Source organism: Siniperca chuatsi, linkage group LG23 (genome assembly GCF_020085105.1).
Source record: "Siniperca chuatsi isolate FFG_IHB_CAS linkage group LG23, ASM2008510v1, whole genome shotgun sequence".
In the NCBI taxonomy this organism is placed as follows: domain Eukaryota; kingdom Metazoa; phylum Chordata; class Actinopteri; order Centrarchiformes; family Sinipercidae; genus Siniperca; species Siniperca chuatsi.
This window is the reverse complement of record NC_058064.1, coordinates 13,317,907-13,335,897: the sequence shown is the minus strand read 5'-3', so window position 1 is coordinate 13,335,897 and position 17,991 is coordinate 13,317,907. Positions and strand designations below refer to the sequence as shown.

Genomic DNA, 17,991 nt, shown 5'->3' with positions numbered 1-17,991 from the left:
ATTTAATTACACCACTGTCTGCATTATAGGGGTTTAGCTGCTATATTTTATGCAAGACTGTTCCTATTAATATTGAGCAAGTGTAGCATTAATTACTTTTAAAAAAAATCTCTCCCTTTCCCATCTCTGTTTTAATGGAGCTGAGAGAGAAGGTGAGTGTTTTTAAAAATGTATGTGTGAGTTTCAGGAATGTCTGAAACAACCTGAATCAGTGATGTCACACAGGTCTGCGTGAGCCCTCACTGTGGTGAAGGTAGCATTCAGGGAAACACACACACACACACACACACACACACAGGACACATTCTGAGACACACAGAAATTATACATAAATGATTCTCATCTGTCCATCAAAGCTTATGTTGCAGAGTCAGCTGACATGAGCTAACCAGTTCTGTAATGGATAAAGAATGCACTCAGGCTCCATGCCTCTCTCTGAGTGTATCTGTGAGAACAGAAGAGTGTTTGGTTGGCCCTACCAGCCGTCTATACATTAATCTATTTGGACGTGTTTACCCCTCTCTGAAATGGGGTGTTAAGTGGAGCAAATCTGCCCAGCTCTAGACAGAATCCCAGTGTTACCACTCCCCCAGGTCATTTAACTTTTAGTAACCGGACAGCATTGACTTTCTCTTTTCCCGCTTGCTTTCTCTTCTCTTGCCTTGACACTGACTTGAGTGGCTATGGACGATGAGATGCATTCATCCATCCCTCTCTGCCTCCCTCCTTCCGTCCTTGCCTGCCTTTACACAGCCACGACAACCTCAAAATGGAAGAAATGTGTTTTTCATGACTGGCTTTTCCAGGATGTTGTTTAAATAATGGAGTGGCTTGTAGCACTAAACTAAATAGTACATCACCTTGAAGGCCTTTTTCAGGAGGGGTCTCCCCAGCACAACCAAGTCAATCCAACAATTAGATAAACCTCTCCTTCCCCTCAGTGTCTAAAGGTTAATGCTATCTGCTTAACTGCAAACCAGATTGCCCCAAGCCATGCTGGGTGTGTGTGTGTGTGTGTGTGTGTGTGTGTGTGTGTGTGTGTGTGTGTGTGTGTGTGTGTATGCATGTGCAATATGCTCATGTATACCCTAAGGGGTATGCTTAAAAGAAGTAGTACTGTATACCAGACTAAAATGCTGCAACTGTAAAATTAGGGTTTCCAACGTGAGCAAATTAGCTCACACAAAATGAAAATGACCAGGGTAGAATATTTATCCCAGCAACCAACTTCATCATGTAGTCAAATAAAATCTATTTAATATCACTTTATTTTATCGGCTGTGTCTTGTGCTGTCACATCTAATTGTTTGGTGACCACCCCTCTTTGGTGTTAGTTAATGAATCATAGTGAGATGTTATGAATGTCTTTGATTGCCCCCCCAAGTCCTCACTCCTGCCTTCACCTCCTTTTCCTGCCCCCACCCGTCTCGTCCTCCCCCCTCCCCATCGCACCACTTCTCCTGTCCCCCAACCTACCATTAGGCCCGTGGACTAATGACGTTATTTGCATCCCTGACATACCTCTGCATGATTGCTGGTGCTAATCTCCAATTGATGTGAGAGCAGGCATCTCGAGAGCACGCACACATACGCGCAGAGCACTGCGTATTTATTACACCGCAAAGTCCAGCGTTTACTCCTGAGTGACTCAATAATGGCAGCTAGCCATTAAGTGCTAAATGGCTCATCCACATATTTTAATACAGTGTCAGAAAGCTCAGGCATGTGAATATGGTCCTGCATATTTTTTTTTAAAGCCACACAAACACCTAATGAGCTGCGTATTAAAATAACAGAAGACCTTTGGTGTGTGATACATCTCACATTTAGCCATAACAATTGGTGTGATGCATTCAAGTACAGACCGATTATGATTTTTAAGTAATGGTGACTAAAATGATGATCAGGATCTTTGTAGAAAACCAAATTTTACGCTTCACAAAAAGAGGCATGCATTCTCGTTGTACTAATGTATTTGTCAACAACTCCTCCTGTGGGCTCCCATAAGTGGATGCTGGTGTATAAACAGATAATAAACGACTATATAGTAAAACACAGGTGTAAATGCATATAAAATATGTCTTCATAAGAGAAGTTAGAATTGTTGACAAATACTGTACATTAATAATCACTTAAAAATGTCCTTGTAGTTGGTACAGCTACATTATACTATACAATGAGAAAAAGTAGCTAATTGAAGTAGCATTTGAAAAGCTGGAGACATTTTTGCTTCATAAATAATCAACTATTAAAGCTGTTGTTGATAAATGTTCTGTTAGCAGCTAACCAATTTATCAACCAGTCATTTGAGCACTAGATGGATTCTCTAAAAGAATCTCAGATTGGATCTCAGACCTCTTAGCACCTAGAAGGATTTCATTAACTAACATGAAATAATAAAAATGAGTATGGTCTGATTATAATTTCCTTCACAAAACAACAACCGAATGTACGTCTTAATAAAAAAGAGTATTTTCATTCAGTAGACTCAGTATTGCCAGGTCAGAGAGAGCAGAGCTAGTGTTTTTCTGTTTCTCTAACCTCTGGCCGAGGTGTTTTTCTTCTGCCTCTCGCTGCCTCCATGAATCTGAGGGGCAGAAACAGAAATATTCATCGCTCCGCTTGCATCCTGCTAAGATCAGCCTCCTCTCTTCATCCCACCACATCAGAATATTCATTTACAGTATTTGGCTCTGAATATTAAAGTCATCTGTACCTTTTAAAATTCTTTTCAAATTCAAAGCCCCCCCCCCCTTCCACTGATGAAGGCAGCCCAGGAGAGAGGCTATGAGACGAGTCCTAACGCACTACCACTTGATAAGTCTCCCTCTCTCTCCCGACTCTCAAAGTCTAGGGGGATTTTCTGATGCATCCGATGTGTCAGAAATAATTAGGTTTTGTCAGATTTATCATTGTGGCACAAACCCCTCTCCCCGACTAGGGCCCCAGATCATGTTATGCCTTGTTTGTGTGTGACAGCATTATTATTCTTGTTAGTCGCCCAACACTTTTTTCTTTCCACCCACTCCTCTGTTGTTCTGAAGGGAGAGGCGTCCTGCTCACAGCACTGCTGCTGCTTCCTGCCCGGAGCTTATTGACAGTGGCTAAAGATATTCATCCATTTAGAGTTAAAAACATGTATCATGGTGTCCGAGCGAACTGCCGGGGCTGAAGTTGATTAATGGCAGAACCTAGCTGCCGGTTTTTCCTCTTGAGGAGCGACATGCACAGCCACTGCATATTAACGAGTGGCTGCGCTTTCTATTAACTAGATAAAAAAGCCTCTCCTCTGCCTTTGCTCCAGGGGGCTCAGGGATGAGAAATTCTCCATTATTTATCGTGCGGCCTGTTTTTTTTCCCCTTTTTCCTTTTTCATGTATTTCAACCTGGTGTCATCAGTAAACTTTTAAATGCCAAACATGTCTGGAACATCACAGCTTATCGGCCTTACAGGGGCCATGTTTTTCATGCAATTTTCATGCGCTTACTTACAGTAGACGTGAGGCATCATGTCGAATTAGCGTCTCGCAAACAACATGGTTGTTACTTTCACTAGATAATGCATGTAATGGCAGTTGTATGCCTGTTTTTTGAACCAAATATTTATCTGTTAGCTAAACATCACATTGTGTATTCCATGCGCAGAAAAGGGAATTAATTGCCAGAAACCTTATTTCCCCCCTTTTACATATTACTTTATAGTGGTAAAAATTATCATTACTATATTTTCTTTCTATTTTATTGTTTTTCCACTCTTAGGAGTTGTCCAATAATTGTACATTTAAAATTAGGTGTGAGTTCTTGGTCAAACAAGTGCTATTGGCTGCAGGAATTTGTCATAAAACATAAAAATCTAACATTTATCACCAATGTGATTGTGTCACAGGCCACCCGTTCACGTGAAGGAGGAGCCACTTAATATGGATGACGATGACTGTCCGATGTCACTGGTGACGACAGCCAATCACAGTCCAGAGCTGGACGACGACCGGGAGCTGGAGGAAGGGAACTTATCAGAAGACCTGGAGTGACTAGGATACAGTTTTTGGTTGACGTATCCCTTCACCCAGCCGCACTGTTTCTCTCACACAGACCTCCCACAAGACTAGAAACCACTCCACAGTCCAAGCAACCACAGCTGACTCTCTTTGTCTCTCTCACCACTGGGACTATTTATTGAGCATGCATCCGGATGGAGACCGGTCCAAAGGAACTCTTTGTTGCAGCCCTTTGGGATCCCTAAACATGACAGGCATGAGATGTCTGATTAAAAAAATTAACTCTCTGAGACTTATTTCATTAGAGATGGCGTGGCCACATACAGTACAAGGATGATGGACTCGTGAATGGGGAAAAAAACATGAAACAAATGAGCAAATCATGTTCCGTTGAAAGCTAGCGGCCTCATATACTGCCAAAAAGGAAGATGTTTTATGTTTGTGAATAATCCAACCCCCAGTAGTTGTTAATGTCTAGAGACAATTGCTGGTTCAATTCAAGTTGTTGCTCTGTTATCATTTGCACAGGAGTAGTCTCAGAAATTTGTGTCACTGCCTGTATGTTGCTACTATTATGAAAACCAGTATATTATTTTTAGCTCTTTTTTTTTTAACCATCGTTAATTTCAAAATATGATTTTAGACACCACCAACTGTAAATGCCATTCCCTGAATCACACCAGTAACAGAACTGCGGTACCAAAACTGTTGTTGCAGCTGTCCAGAAAAAAAGAGGAAAAAAGAAAAAAAGAAAATATAGTTGGCTTCCAGTCTATTATCTGTTTGTGATTAAAAGTAAAAAAAAAAAAAAAAGAAAATTCAGTTGGGGAAAAAATAATAGTTTGTGTAAAGCACCATTTACAAAACAAAGCACCATTTACAAAACAAATGCATCTCTGCATAATTTTCTTCTTGCTGTTCTCCTTACCTCCTCATTCTAAAGCTTTGTCTACCTGCAAACAGTCACAGGCAACAGCTAGAAACCAAAGCCAACACTAGCAATGGCCAATAGCTTATAGACAGAAGCCACCAAACTCCTCTTGGTCCGTCTTCTGTGACTTTAAACTAGTACAAAGAGAAGCTTATGTTCTGCAAACTACCTTCGAATAACCTCTGGGATTGTTTCATTTAGCCCTATACAAAGATGATCACGAGTAAGAGAGAGGGGAAATAAATGCTGATTTTGATGTGTAATTTGATAACTCATAGAACGTCCACTTTGGAGAATTTCTGCCAGATGTACTGTAGGTAAAAGGTGATGTGATATTTGAACTGCAGGCATTTTTGTGCTGGTGATTTGACTGGTAGAGAGCAGCTAACTGTAAAAGTGGATTATGACCAAAACAAAACATTTGTGTATTCAATGGAAGTGCAGAAACATTGTGTTGTTGTAAAGTTTATTTGAATTCTATTTTTTACTTTTTGTTATACGTTACACATCAGAAGTCATTGTTTTTTCTAACCTGGTGAATATGTAATGTTCTAAGTGGGACTGTCAAAATAATGTCACGTCTTATTTCCATGGCGGTTTTGTTCTGAGCCGTGTCGAAACCGAAACTGAAAACATCGCTAACCAAACATGAAAAATATCTAGTGATGCCAAATAAGTCATAATTTCAAGTTGATATGAAATGATGTGGCTTGGTTACCATGTAAAAGCAAATAATAATAGCCATTGCAGAAGAGGATATCTAAGGTGAAGGTTAACATTTTCTAGGTGATATTTGCTTTAACTTGTCATCAAATACTCATTGTGTGGGTTATAGCTTCTAAACTATATAGATACAACTGGTGTTCGCACTGATGTACTCTGTATAGGTAGCCAGCTTTTTAGAACACACTTGGTATTTATAGAGACTAAAGAGAAGTAGTTATTGTGGAGACTACGTCCCATCATTTCCCTCACAGCTAATGTCATCTAGAAAAAGTGTTGTTGCTTTAATGGTCATTTCTGTTTTCAGTAAACCAAAGTTACACAAAATTCTGCCTCCTCTTGTATGGGATAAAGAAATGCTAAAACAACCACACACACCCTATTGGAGACTAGCATACATGCGCGCTAACAGACACACACACAGACCCCGAGCTTTTGGTCTGCCAACTTTCTTGTTTCGGTTAATTCTCCAGCTGCAGAAAATGTACGCTGTCAAAGAACCGCCGAGTAGCTTTGTATTGTGCTGTAACGAGCAACGCATCTGCCTGCTTTGACCAAAGTGGAAACACTGTGCATATGTGGTTTTCAAGTGTTGTGCCAAGCCAAGAAATTGGCTGTAAGAGCTTAACACGCAGACACGTGCAGTATTGTACAAACACACAGCATGCACACACCCAGACACACGCACATATACACACACACACACACACATGCCAGTTCCACGTCAAGAGGGTACTGGGCCCAGGATCAAAGCTTATCCCTTCAATACTTAGCTGGAGTCAGCAAAATGACTTGAAGACGACGTTCTTAATAATCTCATCACACCAAATAAAAAGGACACTGCGTCTTTCAAAAAAAAAAAAAAAAAGGGTTCTCCCACTTACCCAAAAAGGCTTTCTAAAAGCTTCTACCTCTGCACAACAAATTCAGAACAATTATGACAGATTGCACGAGTTATTAGAATGCCACAAGAGCTGTTACACTTGACTACGCTTGTCTCATAGGACGTGGCTCAAACCAACGTTTACATTCCCTGCGTCAAGATATGGAAGATTTGCATTGTAATAGGTTGTCCTCAAACATTTGTAGAATGATAATGTATAGATTACCTGTAAGGGAATATTGTGTTTTAAAAATGCATGTCTAAAAATCATTTGGTGGACTGGAAACAAGAATCAATAAAAAGAATATAATAAAAATCATCGGGACGATGGCCTAAATGTACGTACAATGCATAGGAGTGCATTACCTCAGATATACTGTTTTGGGAGGGATAAAACCTGTCAGCCACAGAATGCATATTACCTGTAGATTTGCATGGGTTTTGTATAAATTAAGTAAAAAATGTCTAAAATAGTTGCTTGCACATAATACCAGAAAGACCTCCAGAACTGCGATCTGCTCCTCCACTAGATTTTAGGATTGTCTGGATTTTCTGGGTTGATTTTGTCTGTATTTTGATAACTGTGCATACTTATGTAAAAAAATGTTGGTGGACCCATAAATTTACCAGACTTTTTTCTAAGAGGAAAAAAAAAATCTCAGTGTTTCTTTTCTGACTTACCTGAATTTTTACTGTTTCTCTCTCATTGCTCGCTAAGAATAGCAAACCTGCTTTTTCTGCATCTGCTTTGCGTAGCTGTAAGGCTTAACCTAATGTGTGTATTTATTGCTTGTACCTCTGTGCATACTTTATGAAGCATTATGTCTGGCAATTGAGTCATGTATCCTTTCTACTGCTATCCTTCTCTAATAATTGGGAATATGATCCCCCTATGTATACAGTAAATTGGGACTGTAGCAAACATATGTTTATGTAATTGGTGAAAACTTCTTTTTTTTGGGGTTTGATTTCCTTTTGATCGAGATTCAACTGCTTTTTTTGATACTTTTCATTACTGTGTACTGTGTCCATACGTTAAAGGTTCTCTGACATTAGAAGGTCATGGTTGAGAATTGTAACAGACGTTATTATTTTCTGTATTCATGGCATTTCACTGCTGAATAAAATAAAGGACCAAAACTTGGAATTTGAAAAGCAACTGTCTACCTCCAGCATCAGAGAGTATTTTTTTCCCCCTCCACTGTTACACATACTGTATATGTTTTATTCTACAAAGGCACAGCCATGAAAATCTAGCTGGCATTACACTTTTAACGTTTCAGGAGCTGCTACTTCAGAGATGTGAAGGAAGGGGTTGGAAAAAACAATTAAAGTTTAATGCATGTGTTACAAGGCTTTGTTCCAGCTTGCAGCACCTAGAGTCTTGTTTAGAAGAGTGGGACAAGGCACTGTATTGCCCACCCCTATGGACCTGTAATGGATTTAGCCTTTGTATGATTCAAGCCCACTGCTTTCATGTACCACAAGCATGTCCCAGTATACATGGGAGTACTGCTGTGTACCTTTTGAAAGGCTCTTGTAAGAAGTGACTTACCCAGCAAGGATTCATTTCTGGGCTACATACTGCAAAAGTGGTTTTGGCACAAATCACACTATTAAGTCTGTTGTCATGCTCATGTAAAAAAATATCTGCCTTATTACCATCAAGGTTCTGCATCATGGAGAGAAAACAAAGATGTGAAATTGCATCAGACGTCTTCCATTTTCCATCCATCTTCAAGACAGCGGTTTCCTCTTGACACTTCAAAAGAAAAAAAACATGCCTTTTAGCTTTTCGATTGATGGATGGTGACTGGTAAAACGCTATGACAGGCCGTGTGGCTAAATCAACTCCAGCAGGCCTACCACACCTTGTCGGTCATGGAGCAACCACACACTGACACCCTCATTGAGATTCAAACTGAATCTACCATGACCAATAGGTTGCCCATTAGCTCGTCTGTATGCCGAGAGCCTTCTACACGTTCCAAAGGGTGCTCAGGGACATCGTGGGACCCTTTGAATCATGTCCGCTGGTCATTTAATCGTAACGCTGATGCATGTTCTTTTTCTTTACCATATGATGTCCCATGAGAGGTCAGAAAACAACAGCATTTTTCATAAAGCACGCAGACACACTTTTCTCTCTCTTCCCCCCCAATGACAGTCCCAGGCATCAGCCATGGCAGGCTCCTGTTATCTCCTCAGCAATGGCGTTCCAGAGCATTAGCTAGCTCGCAAGGCACTCGTCTTCCGTGCTATTTATGCACTTGGAAGTGTTTGTGAATTCAAGTGAGGGATCGCATACGGAGTGCAACAAGGGCCGCTGTGTACTACACAACATCAGAGGGAGCTCCGACATTAAAGTGTGAGAGCGCCTGCTATAGACCCTTCTTTCAAAGGCCATGAAATAATAATGGGTTGTGGTTAGAGAGGTATCCGTGAGTCACACTGGCTGCTTTTCATAAAGTGGAGTTATTTACAGTACGATGAATAAAAGAAAGGGTAGCTGGTGGTGCAAGCCTTTTCCACATGAATGGTGGGAGGAAAAGAAGTCCCTCTAATATACAGTGGCAGTATACTACATGAAACAGAGAATCCACTGAAATTTGAGTTAATTTGTGAAAAAGTGAGTGTTTAGGAAGGTTTAAAGCAATAGTTTGACATTTTGAGAAATGCTTATTCACTTTTTGTTGAGAGTTAGAAAAGAAGATTGATACCACTCTCATGTCTGTACAGAAATTATGAAGCTACAGCCCAGAGACTTAGCTTAGCATAAAGACTGGAAACAGGGGAAAACAGCTAGCGTGACTCTGTCCAAAGGTAACAAAATCAGTCTACTGGCACCTCTAAAGCTAAGTAATTAACATGTTATATCTTGTTTGTTAAACCGGTACAAAAACTGAAGAGTTAAAATGTTGGGGTTTAACAGGGGGTTAGGCGCTGTGTTGTGCGCTGTGGTATCATTCTTACGCTAGTTTTTACACAGAGTAGACAAATTAGATATGTTAATTTGTGAGAATTAGAGCTGCTGGTAGGCAGATTTTGTTACCTTTGGACCAAGGCCCTTAGTTTTAGTTTAGTTTTTATTTGTAATATGGAGTATTTGTCAAAGGTGAGATTCATAAAGGTCAGAAAAAGTATTGCGCAATAAAAACAAAACATCATACTACAGTAGAGTACATTCATACTGCCGGGCCTGGATCTAACGTTAGCTTCTCTTTCGGGGTAGGTGGGCTGGGCGCTCTCCCTTACCTTGTTAAGTCAAGCTAGGTTAGCCTTCTTGTGCGATTTTTTTAAAAAGGACTTTCAGATTCGTGGAATTTTTCCCCTTGAGAAATGTTTCACATATTTTATCACCTTCCACTACTACAAAGCACTTGCTTTTTTCTGTGACACAGTTGTATTCAAAGTAATCCCTAATGGGACTCTGGTGCTTTCTCCCGACTTTAGCTACCGCCATGATGTGGCATGGACAGATTGGCAACACGTCACGGACCGTAAGGTGCCAACAGCTGGTGTAAAACTGGTACAGCTAAAAAACTGGAAGATAGATTTCATAGCCACCTGAAATACTAGGCTTGTGTAGTATGAAAAAATTGACAAAGACGAAAACTAAGGACATAATCTCTATCATTTTAGTTTGTTTTATTTAGTTTTGTAAACACACAATACAGTTTCAGTTGGTTATCGTTTTTTGTAAAGCCTCGTTTGTATTTTTATTTCAGTTAACGAAAATGTTTTTTCACATTTCGTTTTCGTTAACGATAATAACCTTTCTTTGGATGGAGCCAGGCTAGCTGTTTCTCACTGTTTCAAATCTTTGTGCAAAGCTAAGATAACTGGCTGCTGGTTGTAGCTTCATATTTACCGTACAGACATGAGAGTGGTATCAATCTTCTCATCTAACTCTTGCTAATGAGCATAGCAAACTCTCAGTATATCTCAGTACAGTGGCAAGAGGCCAAATGGCTTACATCCTGCCCTTCTGAATCAGACAGTGCATCCTGGCATCATTCATTTAATCTCCAACACTGACCAATTAGGTCAATTTATGAACCGTCCCCTTGCGGGATTGGGTGGTAAATATCTCACAGTCTCACAGTTTATTGATTAAGAGTGTCGACTCTCTCTCTCTATGTCTCTTTCTGTCTCTCTCCACCCCTTCTGACCTGATGATGCGTGTCAGCTCCCTGGAAGACCCTTGCCCCCAGGCTGCAAAATTGCCTGCTAAATAGTCCGAAGCAATGGCAACGCTAATTGAGATCATCATTATTATAATTGTGAGCCCTGAAAAGCGCGTCTTAAATAATTTGCATTGCTCTCAAGTTGATATTGGACTCAGTGCAAAAATAATTGCATAGCTCGGAGGCATGATGCTCGGTACGGTGGTGGGCGAGGGGACTCTCGTGCCCATTCTCGCGCCCCACCTAGCTCCAGTAACCGCCCAGCTGGTTCAGAGCTGGGTGCCACAAGGCGTTGTGGCTCCATATCAGATGCCATCAGAGGAGTCACGTGTTTGTCTCGCCAGCAGCGATGGAGTTTTTAGTACATTTTTTGGTTTAGGTAGGTCATGTTTTTGCCCACTTTTATGTAAAAACCTTCCTTGCTGAGTCCTCAAAGTCAGCACATTTTCACTCAAATCAGAAAACACTACTTTCAAATGAGAACAGAAATTCCCATGAGATCAGACTTCTTTAATGCTTGTTCCAGTGTTTTCCAGTTTTCCACTGGTCACTGTGTTTTAATGTAAACCAAAGTGAGTCCAAACTCACCTGTCCCATCGCCACATGTCTGATTTTTCCACTCTGTCGAAGGAGCTGCTGAGATAGACAAAAAAAACTGTGTGACCTCGATACATAAAACTTCACTCATCATTACATCAGAGGGACCTGACGTAAAGGTACTTTTCACTTTGTGTGGATGTGATGTGCAGGCACCGGTGTAATGTATGCAAGAGAAATGCTTATTTCTCCAACTGAAACAAGGGATTAACCCAACAAAATGGTGAGAAACTGCTGATATTCATGAATTCTTGCCTGTGGCATTATGTACCACATACACACACATCCTATCAGGTTCTCTCTCCCCGTGTCTCACACACACATTCACCCACATGAGCGCAGAGACTTGAGCCCTAATGAATATGATATGGTAACATGATATAGCTCATTATTTGTTTTCTTTGTGCTTTAACAACAACAACAACAGCCCTTCGGAGCACATCAAACAAGAATGAAGGGGTAGAATCAGATTAACTAAATCCTCTTAGACACAACACTTCCCTCAAACACATTCTTTACCTTTATCGCCTGTGTTCCCCCTCTTTTTCACACATCATGTCTCTCTGTCATATTACTTTCTTCCCTTTCATGTTAGTTGTGATAAATCAAGCTGTTTGAGGTGGTTAGCGTGCAGGTGGCTGGAGAGGTTATGCCGAGAAAAAAAATCCCAACTATCATCTTTAATCCATGGTAATCACCTCTGGCCTTAATCACCAATTCATAATGGAATTTATAATGGAATGATTTCAATTACCTACCACCACCGGCACCAACGAGTTCTGCAATTAAATTAGGACAATGCAATTGTATGTCTTTGTCTTAAATCTCAATATGTTTGTGTTTAAGGAGTCTGGTGCCCTTTTTTGTTTATGGAACTTCTGAAGGAGAAGTTTGGTCTTGGCCTCGTAGAAAAGAAAGACTTTTTTTTTTAAAGAAAAGGAAAACCTTGGGAGTTGATCATGTGGGGGTTGGGGGGTGATAAAGGAAAAAAAAGAAATATCCAGCATTAGCGAGGAATGGTGGGTTAAATCACTTACTGAAGATTTTTAATGACATTTCAGTGTTCCTCGTATAATTACTCTTCATCCGAGATGGGCCGTAATGCTGTTGGACAGTCGTGGTTCAGGCTCGCTAGCTTGCTTCATTAGCGTGTCATTCCTATTTCACATCAGAGGCTTTAATTGTAATGCTGAATATGCACAGCTCTCCACAGAAGCCTAATCAAAGTGGATCCACTTGTATTATTAATATCAGAAATCAGCCCGCTTGCTATTTTTTTATAAATAAAAGAATACAGACGCATAAATCAGCTGTCATTTATTAGCATGGCCCTGGCATATCCGCTAGACATGCAAGAAGAGCAACCCCACCCTATCTTCCTTCCTCCCTGCATCACTCATCAAGATTTAAAAAGAATAAAAGACAGAGAGGAGAAAAGGAAAAAAACTGCATTAAATATACATACTAATTCTGCCATGAAGTAATCAGATTACAAAGCAGGTGACACCGGGTGCAAAAAAATTTGGACTGCTGGCAATAACGAGGGGATGGAGAGGTTCACAGGGAGAAAAGTACAAACACAAAGAAAAGAGGAAAAGGTGGAGAGAGAAAAGAGAAGATGGGAGGATTAAGGATTTACATTCAAAAGCAAATAGCACAAGAGCAAGAGACGACAGTGCAGAAAAAACTGTGTCTTTGAGGAGGGCTGGATGAAGACTGAGTGTGGCCCAGCACAGGTTGTGCTGACCAACTATAAAAAAAAAACAGCTGTGTTTTGAATCTTGTGGCAGTGAGAGTCAAAGTGCCGCGAACTGCTAATCCACATCAGTGGAGAGCTTTGGTGCTGATGCAGGTGGCACACGGCGAACTGCAACTGAATACCTGCTCTGTCTCAGGAAAGCGATACTGACACTTTGGGAAATTAACCTTCACTATGTGGAGGAAAAAGGGGATTTAGTTTGATGTGTATGTATTCTTTAAATTGCATTTCCAATGTTGTGCAATGTGTTGGTAGCTTATATGTTTTTAGCATAAATGATTCAGGTGGTGCCAATTTAAAGACCATCGATTATCTGGATAAAGAAGAGGACTTTTACTCTTCATCTTGGAAGGGAGAGGAAAAGAGGTTCTCACCGCTTCCAGTACAGTAGTGTGAAGCAATCAGTGGTGGAAGAGGTATTCAAATCCTTTACTTAAGTAAAGGTACCAGTACAACAATGTAAATATGCTCCATTGCAAGTGAAGGTCCTGCCTTTAAAACCTTACTGTAGAAGTACAGAAGTATCATCAGCAAAATGTACTTAATGTATAAAAAGTGCTCATCTAACAGAAAAATGGCCTCTGTGAAAGTAACATAAGTACAGCACTTGAGTAAAGTACTTAGATACTTTCCACCACTGGAAGAAATTTGCTTATTTAGCTTGCCATACTGCTGTGTTGTCATGTACAGCTATAAAAGGTCACTTCATATAGGTCATATATGTCAACAGGCCACGAATTATGTCACAGAATGTAGTTGTTACGTCAAAAAGACAAAACCATCATGAACGAGTTGGTGATTTTGTGAATTACATGTCCTTGGTGAAGCCTGCAAATACACAAAAAACCAAATGTGTTTGGTGTTGTGGTTTACATTAAAATACAACATGCTTTCTTTTGCCAGTTTAAGTCAGAAGCGGTCAACAAAAGTATGTGCCGCAGGACAACATTGTAAAATTGAATGTCAGAATACAAGAAAAGTTATGACAGCTTCAGGTGGATGAGACAGACATGACTAATTAATTAGACATTAATTAGGCATTAATGAGGAGACTCTTTGTACAGAGTCTACCCTCACCTTCTCCCAGTCACATCCTTCCACTACGCATATATAGCTGGGCCACACTTCAAGCTGGCAAACTTCTTTGTGCGCTAGATACACATTCCAACGCTGGCTGCTGTTCTGTTCTGTGACTGCTTGACTTTCCTTCCTGACATTAATCTGTTTTCTAGAGTTCGCTGTGTGCTGAGGCAAGGGAAAACAAAATAAAGTGTCTTGCTGTACAGGGCGACATGCAAACAGGCCGCTGTAGTTGCCAAACATCAACTCAGTGTCAACATGTAAGAGTGGAATTCGCCACTGCTTTGAGAGGAGGTTTGCGTCTGTGTAAACTGCACATTCACTAGCTGATAAAAATACTTTGTAAACAGAGGTTGAGAGAAACAGAAAGGGAAGAAAGGTACTGTAAGGAGAAAGTAAATTACTTTTCAGTGTACTGTACATGCTATAATCCTGGGAAAAGGCAGGCGGAGAAATGATAGTGGCAGTGGGGGGCAGTGTTCAAGTACAGGTCAGCTCCATTACCTGGGTCCAGCATGTCTCTCTCACATCCTGAACATACATATATAACCCCAGCTTGATGATATTCTCTCCCAATCTCGCTAGTTTCCATTCCAAACCTCTTTGATCTGTGATTTGCATTTTAGCGCCCACAGGGTGAAAATTATTTGGATGAGATTTTTTTTCCCCCTTCTCCCTCACCGCCTTCTTTTCCGCATCTTCTCACTCACCCATTCACCGTACCTGGGGCTTGTAAACTCATCCCTACCTCCCCTCCCCTCCTTGGCTCCCTCTTTCCCCAGCTCCCTCCATCCCTCTTTCCCCGCTGCCGCGCTGCTCAGGATCTCCTTTTAATATCATCTATGCCCCCAAAAGAAACAAACAAATTAGCTGATGAAAGGAGCGAGTTTCAATCTTGGTTCCTCACCTGTATGTGATCCTTGGGGTGAGAAGCCAGCCCCCAAACAAGCCTCCCAAACAGGAAGAGCATGGCTAGAGACAAATGGAATGAGGTAGACCTTGGCAAAAACACTAAGTACATGTACTCAAGTACAATTCTGAGGTATTTTAAATGTACTTTTTATTTATATTTTATGCTGCTTTATACTTTTACTATACTATATTTCAGAGGAAAATATTTTACTTTTTACTCCACTGTATGTATCTGACAACCATAGTTTATATCAATGCATTGTTAAAGGAGTAGGTCGACATTTTAGGAAATTTACTTCTTCGCTTTCTTGCTCTGAGTTAGATGAGAAGATTGACACCACTCTCATGTCTGTATGGTAAATATGAAGCTAGCAGCATCCACTTAGCTTACCTTAGCACGAACACATAACCTCCCATAACACCACAGTGTGTTGTTTTTAATCTTTGGCTTTTGTGCAGATCAAACAAACAAGATATAAAGTGTTGATTAGTGAGCTTTAGATGTGAATTGTAGGTGTATTTTGTTACAATTGGACAAAGCCAGGCTAGCTGTTTCCCCCTGTTTCTAGTCTTTGTGATAAGCTAAGCTAACCGGCTGCTAGCTGTAGCCTTATATTTAGTGTACAAACATGAGAGTGGTATCAAACTTCTCATCTAACTCTCGGCAAGAAAGCAAATAAGTGCATTTTCCAAAATGTCAAACTATTCCTTTAAAGATTACAGGGTCACGTTGGTTTGTGACCCCTTACAAAAAAGCAGTGTCTCTCTGGGGCCCCTTGTCACATTTCAGAAGTCTATGAGTTGTTCACAGTTCCACCAACAGTGATTTACTCTCTAATCTTCTCAGATGGTTACATTTAAATAACTTATTATTTAAACAATTTTTAGTATGCTTTTACTTGTAATGTATTTAAATTAACGTTTTGGTAATTTTACTTAAGTAAAGGATCTGAATACTTCTACCACCACCATTGGACACCACAGTGACAAAAAAAACCCACACTGTAGACATGCAGAAAAGCCAAAAGACAGACAAGCAGTGACACAGAGGAGCTATTTTTGCAGAGTAGCTTTGTTTCGGCCAAAAATTGAGCATCATCATCCCACAAAAACATCCTGTGGCTCAAATAAAAAGCCTGCAGCAGAAACGTCCCACATCTGCGGACAGGCAGCTTCATCGCCCCCTAGACCAGACAACCGTCACAGCAAGTCTGCTTCTAGCTCACTGCCCATTTGATGTTTTTAAACAATTTATATTTGTTATCATATCAAAGAGGAGGCGTGCAGCTATCAAACACGCGAGGTGCACGCTGTCAGCCAAGGGCCCTCTCAGCCAGCCACGCTGCATTCCTTATTCTATTTTATCTCTCTTGGTTTTTGACTAATGTCAGTAACAGCTACCAGTAATAAAATGCTTGTTAGAGTTTGTGCCGTTGCCTCGGAGCATCGGCTTTGATACATTGTCAGGCCATTTGCCAGTGTTTCCTGATTACCTTGCGACCGACTGCATGTTTATTGATTGGGAGTTAATAAAGCGAGGGCCTCCACTTACTTCACCCTCGCTTCCTTTTGCAAAAGGTGAGGCTTCCTTTGATGTGGAAGCGATACATTGTTAGGCAACATAAACACATTTGTTGTAATGTCAGCTTCGCTCCTGGCCCCCTTTTTGCATTGTGTGTGCAGTACAGTGTGGAGGCGCATTGTGGTTTTCACTTTGACTCTTATTGTCATTGCTGGGAATAAATTGAAGGTGTAAGAAAAAACAAATGGAGCCAATTACTTACATTACCTGCCGGCAGTCTGGGTGACTTTATTTTGCTGTCTGTAATGCTGACATCTCATTCTACAATATATCTTTGCATCTGTCTTTATGCGTTAGTGCTTTTATGTCTTTATGTGTAGGATTGTCACTGTGAGCCTGTCATTTCTGGACCTGTTTATCTGCTGGCTTGTGTATCTTTGTCTCCTCCCCCCTTCCCTCTTTCTATCCTGTCCCCATGACAGTCAATATGGTGATTCCATCCCATACCAGGTGATTGTCTTTCGTCTCCGTCCTCGCTAGCTTCTCCCACTGCTGTTTATCTTGTCCCTTCCCCAGACACAGGCCGTCCTTGTATGATTTTCTGTCTCTTCCTCTGTCTGTCTTGTATCTCCCCCCTCCGAACGCCACTGAGCCAGAAGTCGTGTCAAATCAAAATAACATCTTTAAAAATTCTGTCAACATTACCCCTACAAACAGCGAGGGCTTCCTTGTTGGCTATTCATGTATTCAGGTGTACATTGTATCATGGTGGAGATGCATTCGGAGGAGCCCAACATGGCAATTCCATCAAAATTTGATGTATTCATTCATAGTCACTAGTAAACTGTGTTTGTTTGCAGATAACCGGGATGTTTACCAGGGGCCGGGCGGACAGGAAAGCAGACAGGCACATGCAGATCGGTTTCTTATCGGACAAGTGGTGGCCCTGCACCTGCCGGCCATGTAACCCCTGCTAGGTCCCCAGTGGAACATGAGCCTGTGGAATACGACAAGGTTTCCGTCATATTTCTAAAGCTTTCTTACCGACACCCCCCCCTTCTCTTTCCTCTCTCAATTCTCATAGGATTTATATCCTTGTTTAGTGTCACATTCTTGGGGTCAAACCAAAGTGCTGTAGCCTCAGGCTGGCTCCCAGGCTTGTGTATCATTGTGTTTGCTGATCACTTGCACCTCCTATCATAGCCCAGCACTTTCCCTGCCTTATTTTTTTTTTTATTTCGTTATGATAAAATACCCAGTAGTGCTTGTACAGGCAGCTTGATCTGGAATAATATGTAAATAGAGAGTACTAAGGGTACCCTTCATCCCTCCTCTTCCTCCACTGCCTCTTTCACTTCCAGGAGTTTCCCCCCCCCCATGAATCTCTCCCCACTTTCTC

General features: G+C 41.0%; 1 protein-coding gene across 7 annotated transcripts in view; it reads left to right on the top strand.

Annotated features, from left to right (window-relative positions):
• foxp2 (forkhead box P2) overlaps positions 1-7,694 on the top strand; it is a 104,369-nt gene extending 96,675 nt beyond the window's left edge. For all 7 annotated transcript variants that reach the window (XM_044185871.1, XM_044185870.1, XM_044185868.1 and 4 more), the window contains one exon: positions 3,887-7,694. In XM_044185871.1, coding sequence (XP_044041806.1) covers positions 3,887-4,031 — 145 coding nt within the window. In that variant the 3' untranslated portion in view covers positions 4,032-7,694. The remainder of the gene's footprint in view (positions 1-3,886) is intronic.
• The last annotated feature ends 10,297 nt before the right edge of the window (positions 7,695-17,991 follow it).